General features: G+C 38.7%; 1 protein-coding gene across 1 annotated transcript; it reads right to left on the minus strand.

Annotated features, from left to right (window-relative positions):
- Positions 1-1,730: 1,730 nt before the first annotated feature.
- Positions 1,731-12,938, minus strand: LOC129767548 (transcription elongation regulator 1). The gene is made up of 7 exons (XM_055768559.1): positions 11,869-12,938; positions 10,693-11,782; positions 10,477-10,627; positions 2,969-3,241; positions 2,586-2,902; positions 2,362-2,524; positions 1,731-2,306 (listed from the first exon to the last, which is right to left on the minus strand). Exons 1-7 carry the CDS (start codon positions 12,833-12,835, stop codon positions 2,013-2,015), a joined length of 3,255 nt encoding a protein of 1,084 aa, XP_055624534.1. The 5' UTR covers positions 12,836-12,938; the 3' UTR covers positions 1,731-2,012.
- Positions 12,939-24,478: the final 11,540 nt, after the last annotated feature.

Here is a 24,478-nt window from a genome sequence, read left to right on the forward strand (position 1 = left end):
TGGCGATTAGAGAGGAGATGCGAATGACCGGAAATCCACGACCGGTTACGTTTTCTTGATGCAGGGAAGAGCGATCTCATGGAACGCCAAGAAGCAGTCTACCTTTCAGCGGCTTGAACGGCTCGGGTTCCACGTCCCCTTTCTTAGTTGGCTACTTTATCTCAATGACGTTAATTTAAGTGCGACATGTTTCAAACTCTCCTATGTAGACGACTTTCAGCTGCCTGTAAACACTACTGAAGATGCCGAACTTCTACAACAGCAGTTGAATATCTTCGTGGAATGGTGCACAGTCAATAGAATGGTTTTGAATCCTTCGAAGTGTTCTGCTATGTCGTTTACAAAGAAGAGATTTTCTATCATTTTTGAATATAAGATTCACGGTGAAACTCTAAACCATGTTGATGTTATCAAAGATCTTTGGGATTATGTTAGATTCCAAGTTAACCTTTGGAGATCACATCTCGTACATCACCTCTAAGGCATCTAAAACTCTTGGTTTTATTTTTCGGACAACAAAATATTTCGAAGATGTACATTGCATAAAGACTCTTGTACATTAGTCCGCTCTATCCTCGAATATGCCTGTGTAGTATGGTTGAGTTGGAATTATTAGCTTCAAGAAGAGAAGGAACTAAGGCATTATTTACTTCCGACCTTATTTCACCAAATATCGACTTCCTGAACTCCTTCGACTGATAAATTTTAGACATTCACCGTCGTGTTTTACGCTCACACAACTTTTTATGTCTCCCACCTGTACGAACCATTACAGTTATAATGAACCCATAACAAGTATGTACCTTGTGTTCAATCGTTGCAGTTCATGTTCGACTTCCATCTGTCTCGTGCGTTCCTTAAAATTCTCTATTCTGTCACATTTTCAAAGTCCTGTTGTAAAATGGTTGAAAGGATTATGTTCATTAGGGCAAATGTGAGACCTGAGCCAAGTTGCATAATCAGCCTCATAATATTAGTTATAAGTTACAAGTCTAGAAGCTACAAGTTCTAGTATTTTGCGTTGCACAATAATCTTACATCGGAATAATAGGAAGGAAGGAAGGTATTGAATTAGAGAGACTTTAAACTCTGAGAGTTCATTCGTCTCTAGCATCGGAATAATAATATTAGTACTTGTTTTGATAGTAACGCGTCATTGTTTTATTAGTAGCGCCACATTTATCTGTCAAAGCCAAAAGATATTATGGTTTTTTTCCACTGTTGATATGTGAATTCCCTGACATAACCCGGTATCATTGCATTGGCTTCCGCGGCCGAGCCAATGTCGGGTTGATCTCAATTGTTGGCGTGGCTTGAGTGCGCCTCCACGATTTGAAAGCTCAATGTAAAGACCAATTACTCGTAAAATTTGCCCTACCTTCGCCGGAGTCATACGAAACGCTACGAAAAAATCCGATTGATGATTAAAAGAGAAATTTATTTTCTGTGCGTAATATTTCACTATCCGGCACATTACAGGAAACACGTTGGCGGTGTATGGGTAGTGATTTCATTTAAGGACGATCCCAGGGCTCCGCCCAAGCTCGTGTCAGTAGAATACATCTGTTGGAAGGTCATCGCTCGGAACGTACACAGAGATAGATTTTGGGCAGCTTTCAGGCCAAAAGTTCTAAAAGGTAACTCACGTTGTAGACGTTGTAGAGTCCAAACGCCATCTAAAAATTACAAGCGCCAAGAAAGACTGTCATCAATTAAAAACCAGACAAATGTAACATACACCAATATTCATTGGTACTGGCTCGTGTTAATTCCCACTAATAAATTTTATTCCTCGCTGTCAATTTCAATTCCGGTCACACGGTTACCTATAAACCCAATACCTTCTCACGTGACTGGTACGGATTTATAAATCGTTACCAATAATACTAATATAGTGATAGATGCTTAAATTTAGCCAAGTTCAATGTTATACGATTATTACGTTACTACCTAAGTATCATTTGTTCCGATGATTATTGAATTTAAAAAAAAAGTCGATTTGTCTAACTCACTTACTTCCTCCGAGACGACTCACTTGCTGTTGGAGGTGGCGGTGGTCCGCGCTTGTGCAGATCCTCGAGATAACCTAGTATCATTTGAGTCCTCTCGGTATGCAGATGATTCAACACGAGATAGCGTTTGTCGTTGCGCAGGATGTCTTCGATCTCACGCAGATGGTTCGTGTTCTCCCGATATGATTCCCAGCCTTTGTGGGTAATAAATTTGCACTCCTGCAACAGCTCGCGAAACGAAAGCTTTGCGTTCATAGTCTTGTCTTTTATATACTCACGAAATTCGCGTTCGCACTGGAATTGATGTTTTGTAAGCATAAATTATGGTTCAATGTAAAATCAGATTTACCCTTTCACTACTATTGTATTTGAGATACCGTGGGTCTTCACGAATAATCTTTTTGATTTCCTTCCACTGACTCGTTAATTCCAGTGTGGAGATTTCATCCAACATTTCGCGGAACTTGTCACGCTTCTTCTTAACAAGATTATTGATATGGTCATTGAACAGTCTGAGAAAGATGGAATTGATTTACTCCTTCGATATTAACGGTATTACCAAGACTTAGTTACCTTTCGCGATCGTCTCGCTCAAGTTGCTCAACCAGCTCCCATCTGTGATCCTTCTTCAACTGCTTCTTTACTTCCTTCCAGGTGAGATCAGCATTCCTTACAAGATCCGCCAGCAGTGCATTGAAGTGACGAATCGCTTCATCCCGCTGATGGTGCTGACGTTCCTTATCTCTATCCCTAAGATGGGTTGCCAACGTACGCTGGACTTCTTTCTCACGCTCTTTAATACTTGCCTCAGCGCGGAGTCTTCTCTCGCGCTCCTTCTGCTGCCGCTCTGCTTCATCGTCCGAAGTATGTGGGTGTTCACCGTCCTCTTGCTGCAATAGTTACCATTACAATTAGTATTGATTGATTTTAGTTTACAGCGTTACAGCGAATTGAACCTGTTCACGATCCCTTGATTCACTCCGATCCCGAGACGATCCACGCCGGTCGCTCGAACGTCTGTCGCGACGTTTTCGGTCCTTTTCCTTGGCTCGTTTTTTCTCGTCCTTCAGGATCTTCACGTGTTCCTCGAACAAATCCTCACGCAGAGCGGGATCGGCGATGGCCCGATACCGACTATCCGACTCTAATCGCTTGCGGACGTCGTGGAATCGAGAATGGCGAGTTATTTCACTGTGTTCTCGAAGCATGGCCATGAAGTTCTTACGGATCTGTATATGAACGATGAAAATTCAGAGGTTTAAGGGAAGGAGAAAGGAAAATGAGCAAAATTCGGAATTAGCATCCTCGCAACTACAAAGCATCCATACATCGTTAGAATTATCGTAAAACTTATGAATCTAAAAAAAACATTTCGCATGTTTGAATGTATTGCTCGAAGCAAACATTCAAACATTTGACCTGAAACTTACGAAAGACAAATGAGATTATGCTGAAAGTGTAAAATTGGGATAATATCCTGGAAAGAATTGGGGTTACTTTCAATAAAAAAAATCAACGCTTAGATCTATGTTCGGAAATATAAAATACTGCTGGTAGACAGTTATATGAAAGCAAATCACGTATTGAATGTTTGCCCGAGAGTTCACACAGTTCTGAATTGTGCCACGGGAAACCGTTTCCTTTATTTTGTTGAGGTACATGGAATTCGCGGGAGCATTGGAAGAAAATTTCACACAGAGACGGTGTGAGATATGTAAGAATTACGCTGATATGATGGATGTTGCGTCAATTCGTCATAGAGTTGGTAGCACCCTCTCAGAAATAATTGAAACTATGTTCTGGAAAGAGTAAAAGTTTTTTTTGCGCTTTTCCTATAAATCAATATAACTTATAGATGGAAACAAGTAAGTGTTCTAAAGGTAACTTCTGGAAAATTGTTTGAATTTTCATACATAGTATGAAAACATTATAATTGAAGTCCTACTTTGAAATACATGCCTTTTGTTCCACTGTTCGGATGGTTCAGTGGGTCAGTTTATATGGCTATGAGGCTGTGTTCAAGGTTATCACATTTAATTCTGTGAAATTTTCTGAAAAAATCTGCATGTCTGTATGAAAAAATTAGCGGAAAAAATTAAAACAAAGGTTTATTTTCATTTAGATTTTTTTATTCAATTTATGGTTTGTTAAAGTTATATCAACACAACAAGATAAACCATAAAAAGATTTTCTTTATTGTTGATAAAAAAAAAATTGAAATTGTATGATGTTTATACATGGTTCTGTGGAACTTTGTCTTCAATTTTTCCATAAATTTCATCCTTGACGCTCCTCCTTGAGTCGATACCCCTTCGCTTTCAAAATAGAGTTCATCATTGTGGGAGCCAACCAATTTCTGAACTTTGTTTTGTTGGCATTGTAAAGCGAGAAACGCTGATGAATCTGGAATTATCAAAAAGTGTCCCACAAACGACCTAAGTCGGAATGGAGAGGTGAGGTGACATTTCATATGACTCAACATTTTTATAAATCAAGGTATCTTCATGACTCAACGAAAAAAAAAAACACAGTTTGTTAGTAAGCAGGTAGACAGAGAAAATGTACTGTAATTAATTTAATATTGAAAGTTGACTTTAAAAAGAATCTTTAAATTCTGTATCTTTGCAGAAAATCTGTAATTCGGTATATACAGATTCTGTATCTGAAATTTGACTAAAAATCTGGAAAATACAGAATATTCTGTATATGTGGCAACCCTGGCTGTATTATTAATAGCACAAATAGCCTTATGTTTCTTGTTACGAACAGCACAGCGTGTGTGAATGAAGAGAGATCAGTTCTCCATCACTGATGATTGATGTGTAGCCGAAGATGGTCAATTTAGGGCCCAGAAATTTTAAAGCACGATCGTTCTCTTAGCAGTAAGTGGATGCACAACCATTTTGGCTACGAAAACCTACTGAATCTTAACATTGTCTACCGAACAGACAGCATCCATTTTCATAGATCAAAAGGATACACAACGGATGAATGATTCGAAATGATGTGCGGATATTTGCAATTCGATGTGCGGCCACAAGAATTTAAGTACCATACCGCCCTAAATAATAGAAAAATATAGTTATAAGACACAATAAAAGTTCCCCTAAAAACTAAGCAAAGCAACATCTTGATGAAAAGATCAATCGCAAGGCCTACATAACATGCATAAATATAATAGCACCGTACAAATCGTTTCTGAAATTACAGCTTGTTTGAATGCATTTTCTCAATGTAGAAATTCAATTGCGATTTTTTAATTTTTTTTTGTTTAAATTCAATTAAAAACATTCAATGAATCACTCATAAGACATATTTTTAAGACACTTCTAAGACGCAACTTTTGAGTAATATCGATTCATAAAATATTGAAAAATTGAATATGCAAAGATGGTTGATTAGCTAGTGTCTCCACATCTGCCAAGTTTGGACGGATTCAAAGAGGGGACTGCCAATATCATAGACGAGCTGACGCAAAATCCCGAATAGTCTCATCTAACGTTACAGCAGGAAGGTCGATTTGAGGGAAAGATGAACACCATACTATCGCATTGGTCATCCATCATATTATCGTGTACAATGGAAAGGAGGTATTGCGAAACAATTCAGATACTGTGTGAACGGTGCGAATGTCCATGATCAATCTCTCTCTTCTATTGGGGCTCTGTCTCATTAATACATGACATTTTTGCGAATAGTACCATTGAATATCTTCCTAACTGCGGCACGCTCGGGGTTCATTCCACGCGAAGGATGCTTCTCTAAGAACTGGCGAGACAATCGCACACAGACGGTCATCACCATTGGCTTTTGATCATCGTAAGCCTCCCAACAGCACCGAATGGCCGAACTTCTGCGTTGTATGGCGATTGAAACAGACAGTGGAAGCTGTTGTACGATTACCTGCTGGAGTTACATAATGTTGGATAACAAAAGTTGGCATAAAACAGATGGTCAACGATAGGATAGTATTATATATGATACCTATTACAAATTTATAAAATTTATCATCGTAGCCTGAAGAGTTTCATAGCGACATAGGGTAGCAAAATAGTTTCACATAAATGAAATTATTGATTTGTGAATATTCATTTGTTGAATGGAACGAAACAAAATTGTTATGGGTCGGAGGTTCGAGGCTGTTGGACCAGGAGTATCATTCAACGGGAAGTCAGCGAAAGATCATCTGCAAGCAGCGACGAGGAGGGTGAAAAGCTGACGAGCAGAGAAATGAGCATATCTCGATTAAACTTGATTCCGTAAGTCGCCATAATCTTTACATATAGTGCATAAATGCTCAATATTGCTTACAAGATGAAGTTGGAAAGGTACAAAATATATAAACCTTTCTCAAGACGACTTTTCCAACTAAGAGTCTTTTTCAAGGCTACTGGCAAAAGAATTGTCAATAAAACAAACCTACGGAGATTCTCAAGTCTGCTGCCAGCGAACAGTTAATAGTTTTTCTCGAAAATTTTCAAATTACCTTTTTGAATGTGTCAGATAAAGTTTCCAATTTCCTTATGTTCACATTTTCCGAGACTTTCTTTCATATTGACCTTTCAAAGCAAGACTTTTTCTTCCGCTCCTAAATGAACTAGAAAAATTGAAGACTCTATAATTCGTGAAATTAGGATAAATTAGCTGCGGATCTCTTGTACCCGAGCAAGAAACTATAAAGGAGCCAGCCACGAGTAGAAGTTGATAACGGCACGCTGATGTGAGCTCGAGCTGAGCCAAATTGCACAAAGAACACACAGAATGACGCTTGGGACTAGCAAATCATTCTCGTTGTGCAATTTTCGGTGATCCGAGCTTTAAATAATCAATAACGACGCCAGCCACGTCCTTACAGTCACCAAGGAAAGGGTAGGAATGTTAGTATGATATTCGCCACACGAAGGCCAAAAGGGTCGCCTCTATAGCCTGGTTCCCTAGCGAATATCATGGAAGGGATAGTTGTTAGTGGGAAGAGGTTAGTGATGTGATTATGTAAACACGGACTATCGACCGCACTAATCAACGAAAACCCGTTAATCACACGCTACAATGATTATCTTTAGGTATCCTAAGAAGGAAAACCTGTAAAATTAATAGCCGGATTAATATTCTATTATTTATACCAAAAATGGTAATGGACTTTCTGGTGGAATAAACACTTTACAGCTTTACTTTTAGCTTTACATATCAAATGTGTTCTATGAGAAATGGTTATACATTCTCTGCAAGTGAGGGAAAATTTTGAACAAAAATTGTGTTTGGTGATGACTTTATAATATAGATTGAGTTTTGGTGGAAATGCAAGTAAATTTATAGAAAAAGTTTAGTTTGGGTCAGGGCTGTGTCTTCTATGTATTTAACACTTTGATCGCCCCGTCACCCAGATTTGGGTGACACTTTCCTCGTTGAATTTGAATAGGATTTTAAAAATTTAACCCCCTTCCTGTTGACCGATTGAACTGAAATTTGGAACACGCCTTCATCTCTGCTGTCGTTATAAAACTACGTATTCCATGATCTTGAAAATCCAAAATGGCGGCTGCTACAAAATGGCGGACTACATATTTTATCAAAACCCCATCAATATCGGTATCAAATGAAAAGGCTTGATTAGTAGAACACAGTTATATATGAAAATACAAATTCAACAAATGGCGACATTTTTTTCAATTCATCTATATGGGTATCAGACGAAAAGAGTTTGACTAGTAGAAAATACTAATTTGTGAAAATGCCAATCCAAAATGGCGATATATGTTTTTATTTCAAAACCCCATCAATATATCCAAATGACCCCATTTGATATCCAAATGAAAAGACCTGACTAGTGACATTAGATCATGAGAAATCCAAGTTTAAAATGGCCAACTACATTTATTTATACAACTCCCGTACAGAGCGATTCCACCCCAAATCAGTCGGCTGCTGACCCGACCGTCTACGATTTGCTTTGAAACTTGGTACAATTGGTGGAAACTACTAAAAATTACAATTTTTATTATTATATGACCAATTTAAATTACGACTGATTTTTTAAAAGGGCGTAATAAAAATGATTGATCTTTCATTCAACAAATTGTAACACAAAAACCAGATGGCTGACTAAAGTATGATGTTTGACAACGTTATTTGAAAATCAATAAACCGTTACATTTTAAATGTACTGTTAAAAGATCATTCTCAAAAATTATACTTAATATTAAAATCTTTTATATCTTTATGTCGTCTATAGTAAGTTCTTCTAACATATCGTCCAGGTCTTCACTTGCGTATAGTTCCTCAACACCCGAATCGGAGCGTAAAAAAATACATGGCGTCTTAGGAAAAGCTTTTTGGAATAAACAGGGGACTATCCGAGTAGCGCAATTATTATTCTCATTATCAGAAAAAAAACTTGCAACTTGCCTCTTCTTTTAGCTTTTTATCTACCAAGCGCAAAGAACAATGAAAACAAATCACGTGAAAAATCGGAGTTACCAATGAGATATAGTTTATGACGATTATTTTCCCACAAAAGTGACATATGTTCTTGGTATGATATATTCACAGAATATTCGCAATCGATTGAACAGAATATTCCATATTCTCCAATAAAATTGTAGTTATTCATCGTCATCGAATATAGTATATAAAGCAAGTACGTTCGGCTGAACTACATTTTTCATTATCATTGGCAACACTGTACAATTGGCTGAAAAAATGTTTCTAAAAATTTTCTAATCAGCAACCGGTTGATTTTATTCGGATTCAACAGAAAAGTAGTCCTGAATCGAATCCGAATTCATTATTATCGTTGTCCTCTTATTTCTCTAGCGCACCGAAAGTTGAACTTGGGCCCCGCAAGAAACTCGACCGAATCGCTGTGGGCGATTAAAGTGTTAAACGACATCGAGTAATCATTTTCATTCAAACTTCAATAGTTTGAATTTGTTTCCGGGTCTGCCAGAGAGTAAATTTCTCCACAAATATGGATGAATTATTTTGACGTTCGTTTTGCGACAAGGCAAGGTAGCCACATTTACACAGAACGATTGAATTTGAGGCGAACGGATTGAAAAATGCAAAAGATGATGTCAATCGAATCGTATTCGGAATATGGATGATTGTTCGATATTGTTATCACAAACATGATTCTTGCGTGGATCTGAAACTTTTATCGCCTTGCATGGCGGATGCAATACGTACAAGGAGTTTTCCTAAATATTGCACCAACGACACGATCACAAGCCTACTCGGATGTCCTATACAAATGAAGCTGCCATACAAATGAAACACAAATTTCTGCGTAACTCGAGAACTAATCAAGCAAAGAGGTAAGGGTAAAACTCGAGGAAGGAATCGTCCGATATCAGATGTCATCATTTTATTATATTTTCCGTATCAAACATGTATTCCATGTAAGGGAGAAACATGTTACAGTTCTGCGATTGAACCCATGGACTTTCGCTTAGTAAGAAAACGTAAATGTCTGAATGTATTTATAAAAAACCGTTTTGGACGAGACAAAGTTTGCAGGGTCAACTAGTAAATTTATATTACAATGACGAGTTTTGGTAGAAGTACTAGGGAATTTATGGTAAAAGAAATTTATAAAAGACCAAGAACACCAAGGAGATCAATCGATGAGGAGTTCTGAGCACATGGCGCGTTCATTTATTAATAAAACGTGAATATTCGAAAGAATTCTTATCAAAAAATAAATTTTGGATGGGATGAAGTTCGCCGGGTCAGCTAGTCATTAATGCTCCCGTGGCCGAGTGGTTAGCGTCACGCAATAACATGCCGGGGATTCACGTTCGATTCCCGTTCTGGCCGGGGGATTTTTCATCAAAAAAATTTTCCTCCAACTTGCACTGTGATCACGCGTATTCTAGAGCTTGCCACTTCAGAATACATTCAAGGCGTGTAATCCGGTATAGAAATCTGAACTACTAATACCTACGATGAGAAGGCTAAAGTTCCACTGCAAACGTTAGTGCCACCCAAGCAGAAGTCATTAATAAAAACGGTAAGTTTGTCTACAAAACGTAATACCATTGCAGAACAAATGGAAGTGTACAAGGAAGCCTGAACCTACAATATCAGGCACACCGGTGGTAAGTCGATTGGGCTAAAAACAAAAATATCAATTATTCGTGGAGCGTGCATATCATAGATCATGTCATATTTGTTTTGTTCTTCAGTTGATAAATTCAAATTCATTTAAATTAAATGCACTAAAATGCGATTCCAATGCTTCTCACAGAAAGTAATAAAATAATCGAAATGTTTTTCCTACTTAAAAGCACTCAAATTTATACAACCATTTGCAGCCTATATCGCTATTACTCTACAAGTCGGTAAAGTTTAAAATGAAGTAGAGATGGCGACGCCGAAATAAAAAAAAAGGTAATATTACATGTTATGCCTAGCAATTAAAAATATTCAAATATCCTGGGAAACAATGCCCAACCATTTCACTAACCTGTTCCTTCTTGTTCTGCTTATCCTCCTTCTCTCGTTTACGCACCTCAACTATAAACTCATTGAACAAACTTTCGCGTTCACGTATTTTCTCGATAACTTTGAATCGATCGTCTTTTCCATACTTCTGGGCAAATTCGCTAAATGATGACCTAGAAAAGCATAGAGGCATTCCTAAGTAGTTTTACCTTCTCAACCAGCGCTACAAAATACTTACTTCGCATGCAAGTTGGCTGATTCCAGCAGGGAACGAAATTCTTCTCGTTTCTGCTTCATCTTGTTTTTCTTCTCTTTGCGCTCCTCCTCAGCACGATCCTTAACGTATTTTTCGAACACCTGTTTGCGCTCTTTCGAGGTAAGCAACAGATACCGCGGGTCGAATACAATTTTGTGCAGTTCTTTTTCCCATGTACTGAAAGCGGACACATCTTTCTCCCGCAGCATTTCCTTGAAGGATTTCATTCTCACATCCAACGGAACCAAAGCGCGTTCCCTAGAGGCTCGTGCTTCGGCTTCCATAGCCTGTGCTTCTTTCTCCGGATCGTTTCCACTTTTAGAGCTACCAGCAGCTGAAGATTGTGAGGTTCTGATGACAGCCTCCACATCTGTTTTGAACTTTTTGCTGGGCACATCCTCCCCCTCTTCGGCGCTCGACTCTGTCTCTGAACGTTTTTCTATCGTTTCCAGTATTGAGGAAGCTTTCGAACTTTGAGCTAAACTTTCTGTTTCCTTCGGTACATTACCCAACAGCTGCTGGGGTGGAACAGAGATTGCTTTGTCCACGTCAGAACGTTCCTTCAAGTCCTCTGGACGCTCCCACACTGAGGTCCTCGTCGAAGGATTGTAAAAGAAAACGCGCCCATCTCCTGTCCAAACCACACACCAGGGTGTTCCGCTGATTGGTGTGCTTGAAATTGGTCGTGTTTTGTCCTGAGGTTTGGCCGCTTTGGCTTTTTCTTCTTCGTCCTTCTTTTTCTTCTCTGCCTCGGCTTTCTTCTTTTTATCTTCGTCTTGCTTCTCGTTTTTGCTATTGGCTATGAAACTTATCTGGTCGAATACCAAACCCGGTGCCCCGCTAATTTGTTGCAGTCGAATCGGTGCCGCACTGGTTGCAACCTGGGCGAGCTGTGGAGGGAACTGTTGGATTTTCACACTTGCCGAAGCGAGTTGACCAGGAATTCCACTGCCCGGCGGTAGACTTGTTTGCAGCGGTGGTATTATAGGCATTTGAGGTGGTATCGGTGGGGCAATGAATGGTGGTATCGGCTTCGGTTTCTGTCGAACATTATAGACGGCCAGTTTAGCCACTGGAAAAAAATTAAAAATGTTTGAGTAAAAAAACATTAACACAAAATGTTTGGTCAACATCTCAGTCAACAAACTTTCGACTCACTTTCCATATCTTTGATGGCTTGTGGTTTGTCCCATACACTCTCGCCCTTCGATGCGTTATAATAGTACGGTCTCCCATCAGGTGCTTTATGTTCGGTCCATTCAACAGCTTTAGCGGCAATACTCGGATCAATTTCATTTATTTTAATCTCAGCAATTGCTTTGGCAGGATCTATCAGAGGTGAAGCGATAGCAGGCCACTGACCGGTGGCACCACTTGCAGTGGGATTCCAAGGAGGAAAATTAGGAAACGAAGGGGGTGGCATACCGAAAGGCGGCATTCCTCCCATGAATGCCGGTGGAGGCCCAGAAAATCGTGGAACCGATTGTGTAAGAGCGGGAGCTGTCGTTGGTACAACTTGAGAAACCACCGGGGTTGCAAGTAAAGAAGGTATTTGATCTGGTTTTTGGTCCAAAATAGGTTTCTGTTGGGTAACTGTTGTCTGTTTGTTTACCGCTTCAACATCCGCCTGGGTCATCACCTTAACATTTGGCCCATCCGGTCGTGTCCAAGTTGTCTCACGGGTAATCGCATGGTAAAAATAAGATTTTCCTTCCGCAGTTTTCGTTTCGACCCACAGTTCTTGTGTTTGGGCTGGACCAGTGGTTGACAACGGAGTGAGAACTGCACCAAGGTTAGTTACGGGCAAATTATTTTGTTTGGCACCAACTGGAGCAACACTATTCACCACATTTGTTGTCGGTCCATTCGGTTTTATCACACCAGGCGGAGTCGCCAATAAAGGTATTTTCTCCATGGGTTCAACTGCTTGTACGTTATTTTCAATTCGGGTCTCGATTGGTTGGGGAGAAACCTCGTCATTTTGTTGTTGATGATGCACTGTTATTGATGCGGATGAAGGTGTCTCACTTTCCACCATTTGCACATCAAACGCAACGTTTTCCGTTTCAACCGCAAGCTGCTCTTCAACTTCCATACATGCAGCGTCGTTTTCGTTCGCTTCCATTGCCGGGATGTGGAATAGAATATGATTTTAATTAAAATTTTACCCTGGCCAGGAAGATTTTCACCCACTTTTGAAGCACTGATTCAAACTTGTCAAAACAAACCTCAAACCCTTGTGGTATTTTTCAATGTAGATACACTGAAGAAAACCATTAGTAAACGCAGCTACCAAATCTTTAGTAACCGAAACATTGGTAAAATGTACACATTTTTTGTACATATTACCAAATCCTTGTAAAACTAATGTCAAATGCAATGTACATCCCTACCAACAATTCGTACATTTTACTTCATAGCATGAGTAACCTCGAGCATTTTCATGCTTAGCAACTATGTGTGTGCATTCGCCATTTCTCATGTGGAAACGATGCAATTCGAAGGTGAGCAGTCTGTTTTATTTTAATTATAATTATACTTATATATTTCTTTTAAGCTATTTTTGCTGGAAGAAATGCAGGGCTACACATAATACAGCCCTCAAAGGAACGAAACGAAATCAAATCTGCCTTTTTTTTCTCTCTAGGTTAACTAAAGAGTTTCCGGGAGCCGGTTATGTAAACTTCTTCAGAAAGTTTTCAACCGGTCCATTCCGTTAATTGCTTCTTCTTCTTCTTGAATGGCGTTAACGTTCCCTGTGGAACTTTTGCCGTCTCAACGTATGCATTAACTAGCGTCATTTATTAATACTTAGTTGAGATTTCTTAAGCCAAATAACACGCCTTGAATGTATTCCGAGGGGCAAGCTCTAGAATACGCGTGAACACAGTGCAAGTCGAAGGAAATTTCTCTGACGAAAAATCCCCCGGCCAGAACGGGAACTGAAACCCGAACACCCGGCATGATAATGTGAGACGCTAACCACTCGGCCACGGGTGCATTCCGTTAATTGTACAAATATTATATCAGCGAAATTTACGAACAATTCTTGTTCTAAGAAAACACCAGACAGCATCGGCAAAAAAATACCAGCGCAGATATCAATTACAAAATTGCCAATCATCCAGCAGGAAAATCCAACATAAACCAGAGCCCAAACAAGTGCCCAATTCCGAAACAATTACATTTGTATGTTGAAGATGTATTTGATGGAAATAAATTAACAAAACATAACCTTTTTCATCGTAATTATTTCAAAAACTGAAAATACAATAATAATACGAATGCAACCCGATTTCCATAAGTTGTGCGTAGGCCCGAAATCCCGAAAGCAGGATCGAGGTTGGGGCGATTTTGGGTACATGTTTTAACACTTGTATTTACCAATTTACTCGCGTAAAATATACGAATTATTAGTTTATTAGTGCGGTCGAAAATGACTAACGAATCGGTATTATTTACAAAACAATTTGTAATATATACTAATTATTTCTCTCATTGTAGGATGTGAACCACAGTGTGTCGTCTTTTTTGCGTTATACCTCGGTAGAGAATTTGCAGATGAAATAAAATTTAACTGAAATGCAAAAAAAGAATGATTATGCTGAATTTTCAATAAAATATTAACTTTATACTTTCAAATTGGGCAAGAAGATTTGAAATAGTTATATATAACAGTCTCAATTTTCAAAAATAAAATATTTTGACAATAAAATATAGGGGAAGGTAGCCCTAACCTGTTCCCATAAATTGCAACGTGTATTAATCACATAAAACATTCGGTTTTTAGGTGACTGACTCTTCAACTATGTTTTATACTAGTCGGTGTGGTTCATGAGTGCAAAAAAGAGAACAGAACCCAAATCGGAAGTCTCTTTTTTCGACACCTTCAAAAATGGTGGTCTTGAACCGAACCCCTCGTGGTCCTGAACCGACCTGCGATTTTTTGCAGTGAATCTACTCCCAATTGACATTGGAAATGTCGGAAATGACACACGCATCTATTTATAGGGGTAATGGGTGAAGGTTATCTACGAGCTGAAAACGAATATAATTTTGTTTCGACTTCTAGTTGGCTGATAATAACTCTAAATGACTAGCAATGATAGATACCCCCTACGATATGAGTATAAGATGGAAGGGCTATAACAGCGGAAGTTAAATATTGCTCAACGTTTAATGATCAACGTTCATTTCGTTCATTTGAAACGAGCATAGTCGTTTCAAATGGAGTTAAGTAGATTTGACGCCTTGTAGTAAACAACCTAATGGGTTAAGACTTATATAAAATACTCGATGAAGACTCCACATTTCAAATGTGACGCGGCGAGAATTAAGTCACGAACAATATTCGTGAAGCAGTAAGGAAAAAGGACAGGAAAAAACATTCTAGAATATTATATAGGTTTCGAATTCAACAAAACAAAACCGACTCGATGTTTTCCTTCTGAGACGCCGAGCGAACCAGTTGATTTTTTTTGGAGTGAAATATTTCAAGAGTTTTTTTGGTGAGACAACATTTAGTAATGTGAAGTTTTGGTAATTTAATTAGGAATTTCAATTCCAGAAATTTTCGGATTTTTTTTTTAAATAAAAAACAATCGTGAGTTTGTGTGAGATAAAAAAGATCAAAAGTTGTGAGTAATCTATTCAAATTAACAATAGGGTTGTTGTGTAATTATTATTTAAATTGTGCATAGGATAATTGTAGAACGTTTCTGCAAGGAATAAGGTTGTAGCAGTTCTTTGCGTACCAAGAAAAAGGAGGTAAATTTAAAACAAAGAAGAACTATTTTAATAGAATAAAACAGGGCATTTCCTATTTTAGAATAATGTTCAATGGAATGTATAAATTAATGTTAGTGGCGTGGAATATTTATTGAATATAATGCATAACATCGTTACCCGACTATTTTTATTCAATTGTAGTACTTTTTATCGCCGGATTGAACGGATTCATATATTATTCGTCGTTAGATTCATACGTGCAAAAGCAAAATACACTCGCTAAATACAATTGTCACACACAGGGCTCTGCATAGTCATAGTCAGCTGACTAACTGACTGACTATATCCATAGTCAGTTAGTAATGACTTTTTGCTTCTTCACGCAGTTTCTCCACCAAAACGACTGAACAGTCAGTCGGGCGTTTAGTCACTATCTCCCTCTACCAACTCGACTATATCATTTCATTCTTCCCAGTTAAATTGTCCTTTTTGCATTTTGAAGTGACTTCCCCCAAAACGAATTCGTTACTCTCTCTCTCTCCCATGTACATGTGCATGCATCGATGTTTGAGTTCATCTTGGTTTGACATACGCTACAGGTGAGCTAGATTCTTTTGTATCGTACACGAAAATTACTTACACGTATAAAATAACGTGCAGTGTGTGCGCGCTATTTTGCACGCCTAATACTAACGCGAGGACCTCTATAGCATACTTGATAAATGTCTAAGTCCGTTGGTTTGAGTTCACGATGGGTAGACAATAAACCATCCAATGATGGGGTAACTTCTTTTTTGCATCAGAAATCATGTTTTCGTTCCCCTTTATATGGACATAAAAATAATATTGCGTACGCGGGTAAGAATTTGTGTCAGGGGTAAATGGAAGTGTGGATTGAAGTCAGTTGAATGAAGAGGCAGATTTGTATTCATTAGTCGAGTCAGTTAAAATAACCACTGACTGGACTAGTTCACCAGTCATCCTCGCTAGTCAACCCTAGTCAATTCATTTTCTAGTCAAGTCTCTTTTTGTTGGCGGCGACTGCCAAAGCAGTTCTAGTCGAAGCGAAGCTGCTGACAGCAGTGTCGGTCCTCATTTTTCACCTTCGAAGATATCAGGCCCTGGTCACACATATACACATGTGAAAGAATTGCACTTGAGGAAGGAATGTAAACTGTAAACTATAAACTAATCGGTGGCTGATGGTTATTTCTTACAATATAATGAACATTTCGGGGATACATTATTATATAACCTATTGGTTGAACAATATCGACAAATATTGTCCAATCAAAAAACAAGCATTAACTCTTTGTTTACCAAGAAAATATAAACAAAGAATATTAGAAATATGCAGACTTGATAATCCGGAAGCTTTATCATCTGGTAACTATCTAGAAGATCGTTATACATGAAATGAAAAAAAAAAAGTTTGTCTCGAGCATGCGATTATGGTACGTTCTGATTCTTCTACCAAATAAACCTCAATCGATTAATACGTTTGTCAGTGCACTGATCGAAAGATCACCTTTGTATGGGTCCCTTTTCATTGCTCAATTCCTGGCAATGTGGGTGGCCAGGAAGACGAATTGTTTGAAAAACAGATTTCATACGATGCATTTTTCCAATTACTGCGTCAGAGTACCCTCTTGAGTTGGCAATCTGATTGGGACACTGGAAGTCTTGGGCGGTGGTTATATTCAATTATTCAAATTTTTTCTTCGAGATCGTGGTTCAAAGATTTGGACGTAAGTCGTGACTTTATTCGTGAAATGAGTAGCAATGTCTGTCAGTATGCAATGTTCAAAGCAATGTCTGTCAGTATGGATACGGTTACGATGACATCGATCACACAGTTTCAAAAAGTACGGATAATTACGCAGCCAGAGAGTACCTTTTGAATGCCCTTGAGGCCCAAGGAAGACAACCCTATGTTCCTGTTAGTGACGTGCTGGGAACTCACTACATCTGCTATATGCAGTTGATCTATATGTTTGTGAAACGGTCTAGTATAATAATTTAATGCTATTGTGTTTTTCTTTTTCGTTATTAGTTTGTTTGTTTTGTCCCCTCATATCATCATCGCCCACCCCCGACAGCCAGTCGAACACCAGATGCTATCCCTGGTCATTATGCACAATGCTACAGCGCGTATGGCAATCCTCGGTTGAGACAACGGTACCTCTTATCCTCATCCCTAACCTATCCTGTCCCACAAAAATTGTTGCCCTTTTAACCTCAAGTAAACCGCGAGTATTCGGTCGAATTCTACTAAAAAACTTGAATTAGTGGCTCCGCAAATGCGATTGAGCCTTACAAATAAATGATTTGGGGAAAAAAATACGTTTGTATGTTGTTAAGAAATCGAAAATCGATGGTGTTAAAACACGCGGGCAGTTTGGTAGATTTTTATTGAAACATAACTCTGTCTGATATTCCAGCGATAACACGATAGACGTTGAGTACTTCAGTATGTATACCTGACTGGTGAAGAGAGTTTATAGTCTCGGTCAGATCAAAAGCGCGAGAAAAAAACTTTACGATAGGTCAAGCTGACCATTTATACAAATTGAGCGAAAGTCCAGAATTTAGCGAGCTTTTGTCGTGTTGCTGATACTAGGCTAGGAAAATTATCTACATTCCTAAACATATGTTATTTTATAGCTCTTTATACAGGGTCTTTCAGAATCAACGATCACGAAACAATTTTTAATAGCTTCTACAAAAGTGAACCGATTTTTATTTTCGATGTGACCTCCCCTTTTTTCGATTTTTTCGTTTTAAGCGATGAACAAAATTCTTCATGAACAACTCTAACATTACGACTTCGATGCTGTTAATAATCCGAATTATTCCTTTTTTAAGTTCCTCCAAATTTTGTGGTTTATTAACACAGCAACGGTCCTTCACGTACTCCCGGAGAAAGTTATCGACGACGAGAAATGTTGAAATTCTTACCATAAGAGGACAAAGTTTCATTAAGGCTTCGGTTGCTCGAGTAATACTATTTCACTAAAAATACTCGTTCTTGTAATTTGTACATCTTGACACTAAAAACCGTCCGATCAGACTGAACGAGTAGCCGAATATTATCGTCCCGAAGTAGGGAAACACTGCATTCCCTACTATCGACGGAGCGAAGAAAAAATTATAAGGAGCTATTCGATTTTTTGCGTGAACGTTTAATCTGAAAGGCCCTGTACTTTCATGAATTATATTGAGTTGCTTACTCTCAATTAATAACAGTCAAAAAGTCGAATTTCGTTATTTGTGTTGGAGTATCAAAAATTACTCTGTTTTGAGGAGGTCGGATTAGATGCCTATTAAAACTGAATGAAGACGAAGAAACACTATTTTCTGGAGTTTCTTCATTCAATCATACCCTCTTCTTTAAATAAATACCAGCCTAAAAATACACATTAGCAATGTTACAGAGAAGTTCAACTTTCGGTCTGTGATACCATTCGCGAGTATACGAGTTATGATTTTGCACGCGGGTACAGGAGTGTTAAGCATTGAAAATCCTAAACGGTGCCAAAACACTAGAATGACTAGTAGGAAAATGTCACGATACAACCAAATTGTCAGCGTAGTGACCTCTCATTTGACACTACTAATAATCGATAAGTAGCACCATTCCCGAGATCCAAGAGGTTGTCGGTTCAGGCCCATCAGTCGGATTAAGACAACCTTCCCCTACAGTAAAATATATTTCTGACTGTTCAAAATGTATTAAACGGTGGTTTTAAAGGGTTTGATTTCCAAATTAACAGCCCGTTGTTTTCAGACGTTACTCCCTAACATTTAGCAAGTTATTTTCAAAATGAACGTACACTGTTCTTCCGATAGTTAAATATTTGACACTTTTTAACAGATAATATTTAGTTTAAGTTTGGTTAAAACACTATTTGACTTCTTCAATCATCAACAGTGACAAACGATGTCAAACATCGAACATAGAAAAAAAAATCAACTGAAAAATTTAACGTTACATAACCATGTGCTGAGAGATAAAAAAATGCTAGGCATTCAATAACTGAATGTTTGTTTTTAGTTTTTTGTCAAATATATTTTACCAGTACACGTTGATCAAATTTTATTCGTCAAAAAGTATCAAATATCTGGCTTCGGACAAACAGTGTATGAACGCCCTTAGACTGACACGGATCTTGGTCCGATCTTGCATTAAATTCTTCGTCTTAAATCGTTGCACGCTCCACGCTTCCTGTCACTTGCGTCAAAATCTGTTCTCCTGACCCGTAAACCGGTATTCACAGGTTGCAACGGTTTAAGGAGGACATGATCGGAAACAATTTGAAACGTTACCAGTTTTAGTACTCATAACGCTAGTTGTTGGAATTTTTTCAAAAACTTACTCGCATTCTAAATAGAAATACTTTTGCAACAGACATCTAACAGTGTATATTTCTCTCGAAATTCACAAATTTTTTAAATAATGTTTCCATCTTACAAACTTCATAAAGGGTAATCCATTAGTGACTTAACAGTTTTGTGTCTTCGTGTGAACGAACCCTTAGAACATTTTAATGATCTGTCAATGTCAAAACGTTAGTCAAAATCAACATTTTCATCATGGTGAAGTACACGAACGAGCAACGCTTAAAAGTTACTAAAAATACCGACCACCGAAACTCGGAGTCGGTGGTTGCAACTTTAAAAGCGTTTACTCAAATTTTAGGCCGTAATAATCGTTCCAGACGGAAGGCTGTGCATGGTTCAGTGACCAAATTCGACTACATTTTCGCTGTTGGATGTTTTCGTGCCAACGAGAAGCTACCTAGCACAAAGTAACGAAACTATCGCAGCCGCAAGTGAATCCATCCGAAATTACCCAAATCAGGCGTTCTCAAGAATTGGGCATTTCCCAAACCTCATTGTGGCGTATTTTGCGAAAAGATCTTGGGCTACATCCTTACAAGATCAAATTGATTCGAGAACTAAAGCCACTCGACCATATGAAGCGCCGAAAAGAAAATGATGATTTTCATCACAACTTCATCTTCAGCGATGAAACACATTTTTGGCTAAATAGTTTTGTGAACAAACAAAATATACGTTATTGCTCAGATGCAAACCCACATGTGCTTCAAGAAACACCGTTGTATCCACAAAAATACTTTTTGATGTGGACCGACCGTCATGTTACTGTCAACCAGTCTTCAGAATGCAACTCGGTGCTGATGCGCAACAAGATTTTTGTACCCAGTTGAGCTCCCACTCTTTGTGCACACATGCGCTCTGGCGAATGAGCATGCTCCGAAACACATATGAAATGTTTGGTTGTCAGCGCCGTTCTTACGCCCAGTTTTAAGCTGAGTTTTACGCTGAATTTGCGCCTTATTTCTATACTGCGCGCTTGAATCTGGATTGCTCTCTCTGTTGAGGTATTTTTCTTCACACAAGCGTATACGGTTCAAATGGGGGCGCGCTGTTTTTATGCTTTGCGTAGAACGAACGAAAACACGTAGAACGAACGAAGGCGCTAGAATTTGACGTGTATATGTGTGTGTGTGTAGAATGATACGCGTATCACACAAGTGAGAAGAAATGTTTAGTATCTGAGTTCTGCACCGGGTACATTTTGCGATGTCGTGCTTATGTATTTTGTGCTCTTCGCACCAAGATAGAATAAGGGCCTGATTATTGAATACACTTCGAATACACTTCACGGTGGAAACGGAATGAAACGTATCTGCGATGACAACGGTACGGTGTCGACATCTGGTTACGAGATTAGTTTCTCACTAAACTTATCAATATAATATCAAATTATCTTCAGATGAAATTTTTGTATGAGATTATTATATCACATGAAGAAAACAAAGTTTTCCACTCACATTGAATACCAGTTTGATACGAAGAAGTTAATTTTCATTAATGATTTTTTATTTGAAAAGTGCTCATTCTGCCTGAAAACTCATTATTATCTTCGACACTTCACTAACTCGTAAAACGTTGAACTGGCGTGCCGTTTATTTTATTTCCACCGTGAAGTGTATTCGAGAATCAGGCCCTAAGAGTTTTCTTTGAGCGCGCGCTGATGAAAATTAAACTCAAGCACAGCGCTGCGTTTGTTTTCTGAAGACTTCCGTCAACGGAGAGCGACTATCACGACACGTTGGAAGACTATTTTTGGCCAGAACTGGAAGATCTTTTTTATCTTCGCTTCTATTTTTCACCTCAGAAAATCCCAGCGACGCCAGCTGGGATTGAACCCAGGCCGGCCGGGTTAAAAGGCTGTTACGCTAACCACACAACCACTGGCGCTGTCTGGAAGATCTCAACATCGGCGATATGACGTTTCAATAAAACGGTGCCACTTGCCACACAGTGCACGTCACAGTGAATTTATAAAGTAAGTGTTGTGAACGTGTTATTTCGACAAATGGATCGTGGCCGAAATCGAATTTCATTTCTAAAATGTAAGAGTTGAACTACAACCAGAATAAATTTGAACTCAATATATAAAAAAAATATATAAAAAAAGTGTTAAAAAAATGTTTACAAGTCCTCAATGAAAGGTCCGTTAGATGAACAAAAGTACGACAAGACAGTGAGCGGTAAGTAATTTAAGGTAAACAGGCGTTCTGCGGCGAACAAAGTGGATGGTGACTGTATATAACCTGATGACAGGAGTTATACGAAAGGCCCTGTAATTCGTTAATTCGGCAATTTTTCGCATATTTAATACTGATTGAACCTCAAAACGGAACAACGGTTCTTCTTGGATGCCACTAATGGTTCCAGTGAAAATTTTACCTATTATTTGCGTCATTTTTATTAAAGATTTCATATGTCAAATAACATGTTTTGATTGTTTTCTGGAGTGGCGGGCTCTAGAATACGCGTGACCACAGTGGAAGTCGGAAAAAAATCTGTTACAAAAAATCCCCTCGCCGGAATGGAAATCGAACCCGAACCCCCGGCAAATTCGTGATTCGGACTTTGTTTAATTATGTATTTGGCCGAACCAGAATTTCATCCAGGAAAAATTATTCTTATGCAGAAATCTTTCATTACTAAGTGACTTTAGATTCATGCTACATGCAGCAGAGAGACGAAGGTATCGAAAATTCAGGAAACGTTTATTCAATGTATATAAATGCATGAATAAGCTACTGAATATGAAATGAGACTTTAGAAGTTTGACTTCTGACACATGAAGAATGTGGGCCCTCAATTATATTGTATAAGCTACTGAATATGAAATGAGACATGTGCTCCCTTGGCCGAGTGGTTAGCGTCATAACTAACATGCCGGGTGTTCGGGTTCGATCCCCGTTCTGGTCGGGGGAATTTTTCGTTAAAGAAATTTCCTCCGACTTGCACTGTGATCACGCGTATTCTAGAACTTGCCACTCAGAATGCATTCAAGGCGTGTTATTTGGCATAGAAATCTCAACTAAGTACTAATAAAAATGACGCAAGTAATACTACGTTGAGACGGCGAAGTTCCTCTAGGAACGTTAGTGCCATTGAAGAAGAAGAAGAAATGCATGAATTGATGAAAAAACGTAGTTCGTTGATTTTTATTGATTCGATTATTTTTGCCTTTAATAACAATACTTTCACTATTCAGTGGATTATTATGGAAAAAGTTTTTTCCTTCCTGTGGGCACTCCTTAAGGTAAACCTGCCCGTTTACCGTGCCGGTCATCACGAAGGGGGTGCTCCGCTTCCGCAAGAGAACTATCCAAGTTTGCCATGTACTTTTTGGCAAACTTGGATAGTTTCTGCTTGATCATCAAATCTTTTTTGCATTTCCATTGGCTTCTTTTTGACAACAAATTTGAATCTATCCGCATGATCAAGATTTACACGCAGTCTTATTTGACCAAATTTTGATTGTAACACTTTATTGAAACTATTATTTTTCGACTGCACCTTTGGAGACGGAAGTTTGATGTTTTAGAGGAGTTTTCTTTTTGAAGAAAAGCTTGATCCAACTAACTCTTCCACCAACAAGAATCAACGACAAAGTAATTCAGAATCATTCACTGCCGTTTTTGTACCAAAACTACCATGATGATTGCGTATCCGAACAGAATAAAGTGCGATACACATACAACGTCACCGTCACTGTTCAGTCAACTATTCTTTTGTACTTTTCTTCCCGACGTCGAAGTTGACGTTGATGGTGTATGTGAATATACGATTTCCATGGGACAATATTTGAAGTTTCATTCTTTCACGTTGACCAAACGGTGACGGGACGTTGTATGTATAGCGCACTTGATACACCAATTTATATAATCCAGACAGCCATTACATGGTTGATTGAATAGCTTCTGATTCCGGACTGGCCAGCTAGTTTACCAAATCCAAATCCAATCGAGCACTTATGAGAAATGATCATACGAAGAGCAGATGCAGCTCAGCTGAAGAGCTTCAACGAGCAAGATACATTTCTGCACACACCGTAGCTTGTTCGAAACACTCCTAATAGGTTGTTTGATGTGATTGATCACTCGTTTTTTAACCTAAAGGGTGTGTCACATCAAATTGCATCAGGGAAAAAACGCTGTAGAAATTCGCCCAGTAGACCGATCCTTTTGAAAATTTTAGACAGTAAAATAAAAACTATTAAACAACATTTGGCATTTTCTATTTATTCATACTTCGAGCCCAAGCCCGTATGCTCGCACCTTCCTCTTTACCCCGTCCATAAGGTTCTGTACAACGTCAGGTTGTAGTTTTTTTTGAACAGAAATCCATTTTCTCTTGAAGTCCGCCTCCGATTTGACAACTTTTGGGTTCTTCCGGAGGGCCTGCTTCATAATCGCCCAATATTTCTCTATTGGGCGAAGCTCCGGCGCGTTGGGCGGGTTCATTTCCTTTGGCACGAAGGTGACCCCGTTGGCTTCGTACCACTCCAACACGTCCTTTTAATAGTGGCACGAAACGAGATCCGGCCAGAAGATGGTCGGGCCCTCGTGCTGCTTCAATAGTGGTAGTAAGCGCTTCTGTGGGCACTCCTTAAGGTAAACCTGCCCGTTTACCGTGCCGGTCATCACGAAGG

This window comes from Toxorhynchites rutilus, chromosome 2 (assembly GCF_029784135.1).
Source record: "Toxorhynchites rutilus septentrionalis strain SRP chromosome 2, ASM2978413v1, whole genome shotgun sequence".
Classification (NCBI taxonomy): Eukaryota; Metazoa; Arthropoda; class Insecta; order Diptera; family Culicidae; genus Toxorhynchites; species Toxorhynchites rutilus.

Coding starts and splice junctions, on each gene's coding strand:
- LOC129767548 (XM_055768559.1), bottom strand. CDS start 12,835: ATGGAAGCGAACGAAAACGACGCTGCATGTATGGAAGTTGAAGAGCAG. Junction 3,242..10,476: donor AGCAGAACAAGAAGGAACAG/GTTAGTGAAATG, acceptor GTTCATATACAG/ATCCGTAAGAACTTCATGGC. Junction 2,903..2,968: donor AATCAAGGGATCGTGAACAG/GTTCAATTCGCT, acceptor TAACTATTGCAG/CAAGAGGACGGTGAACACCC.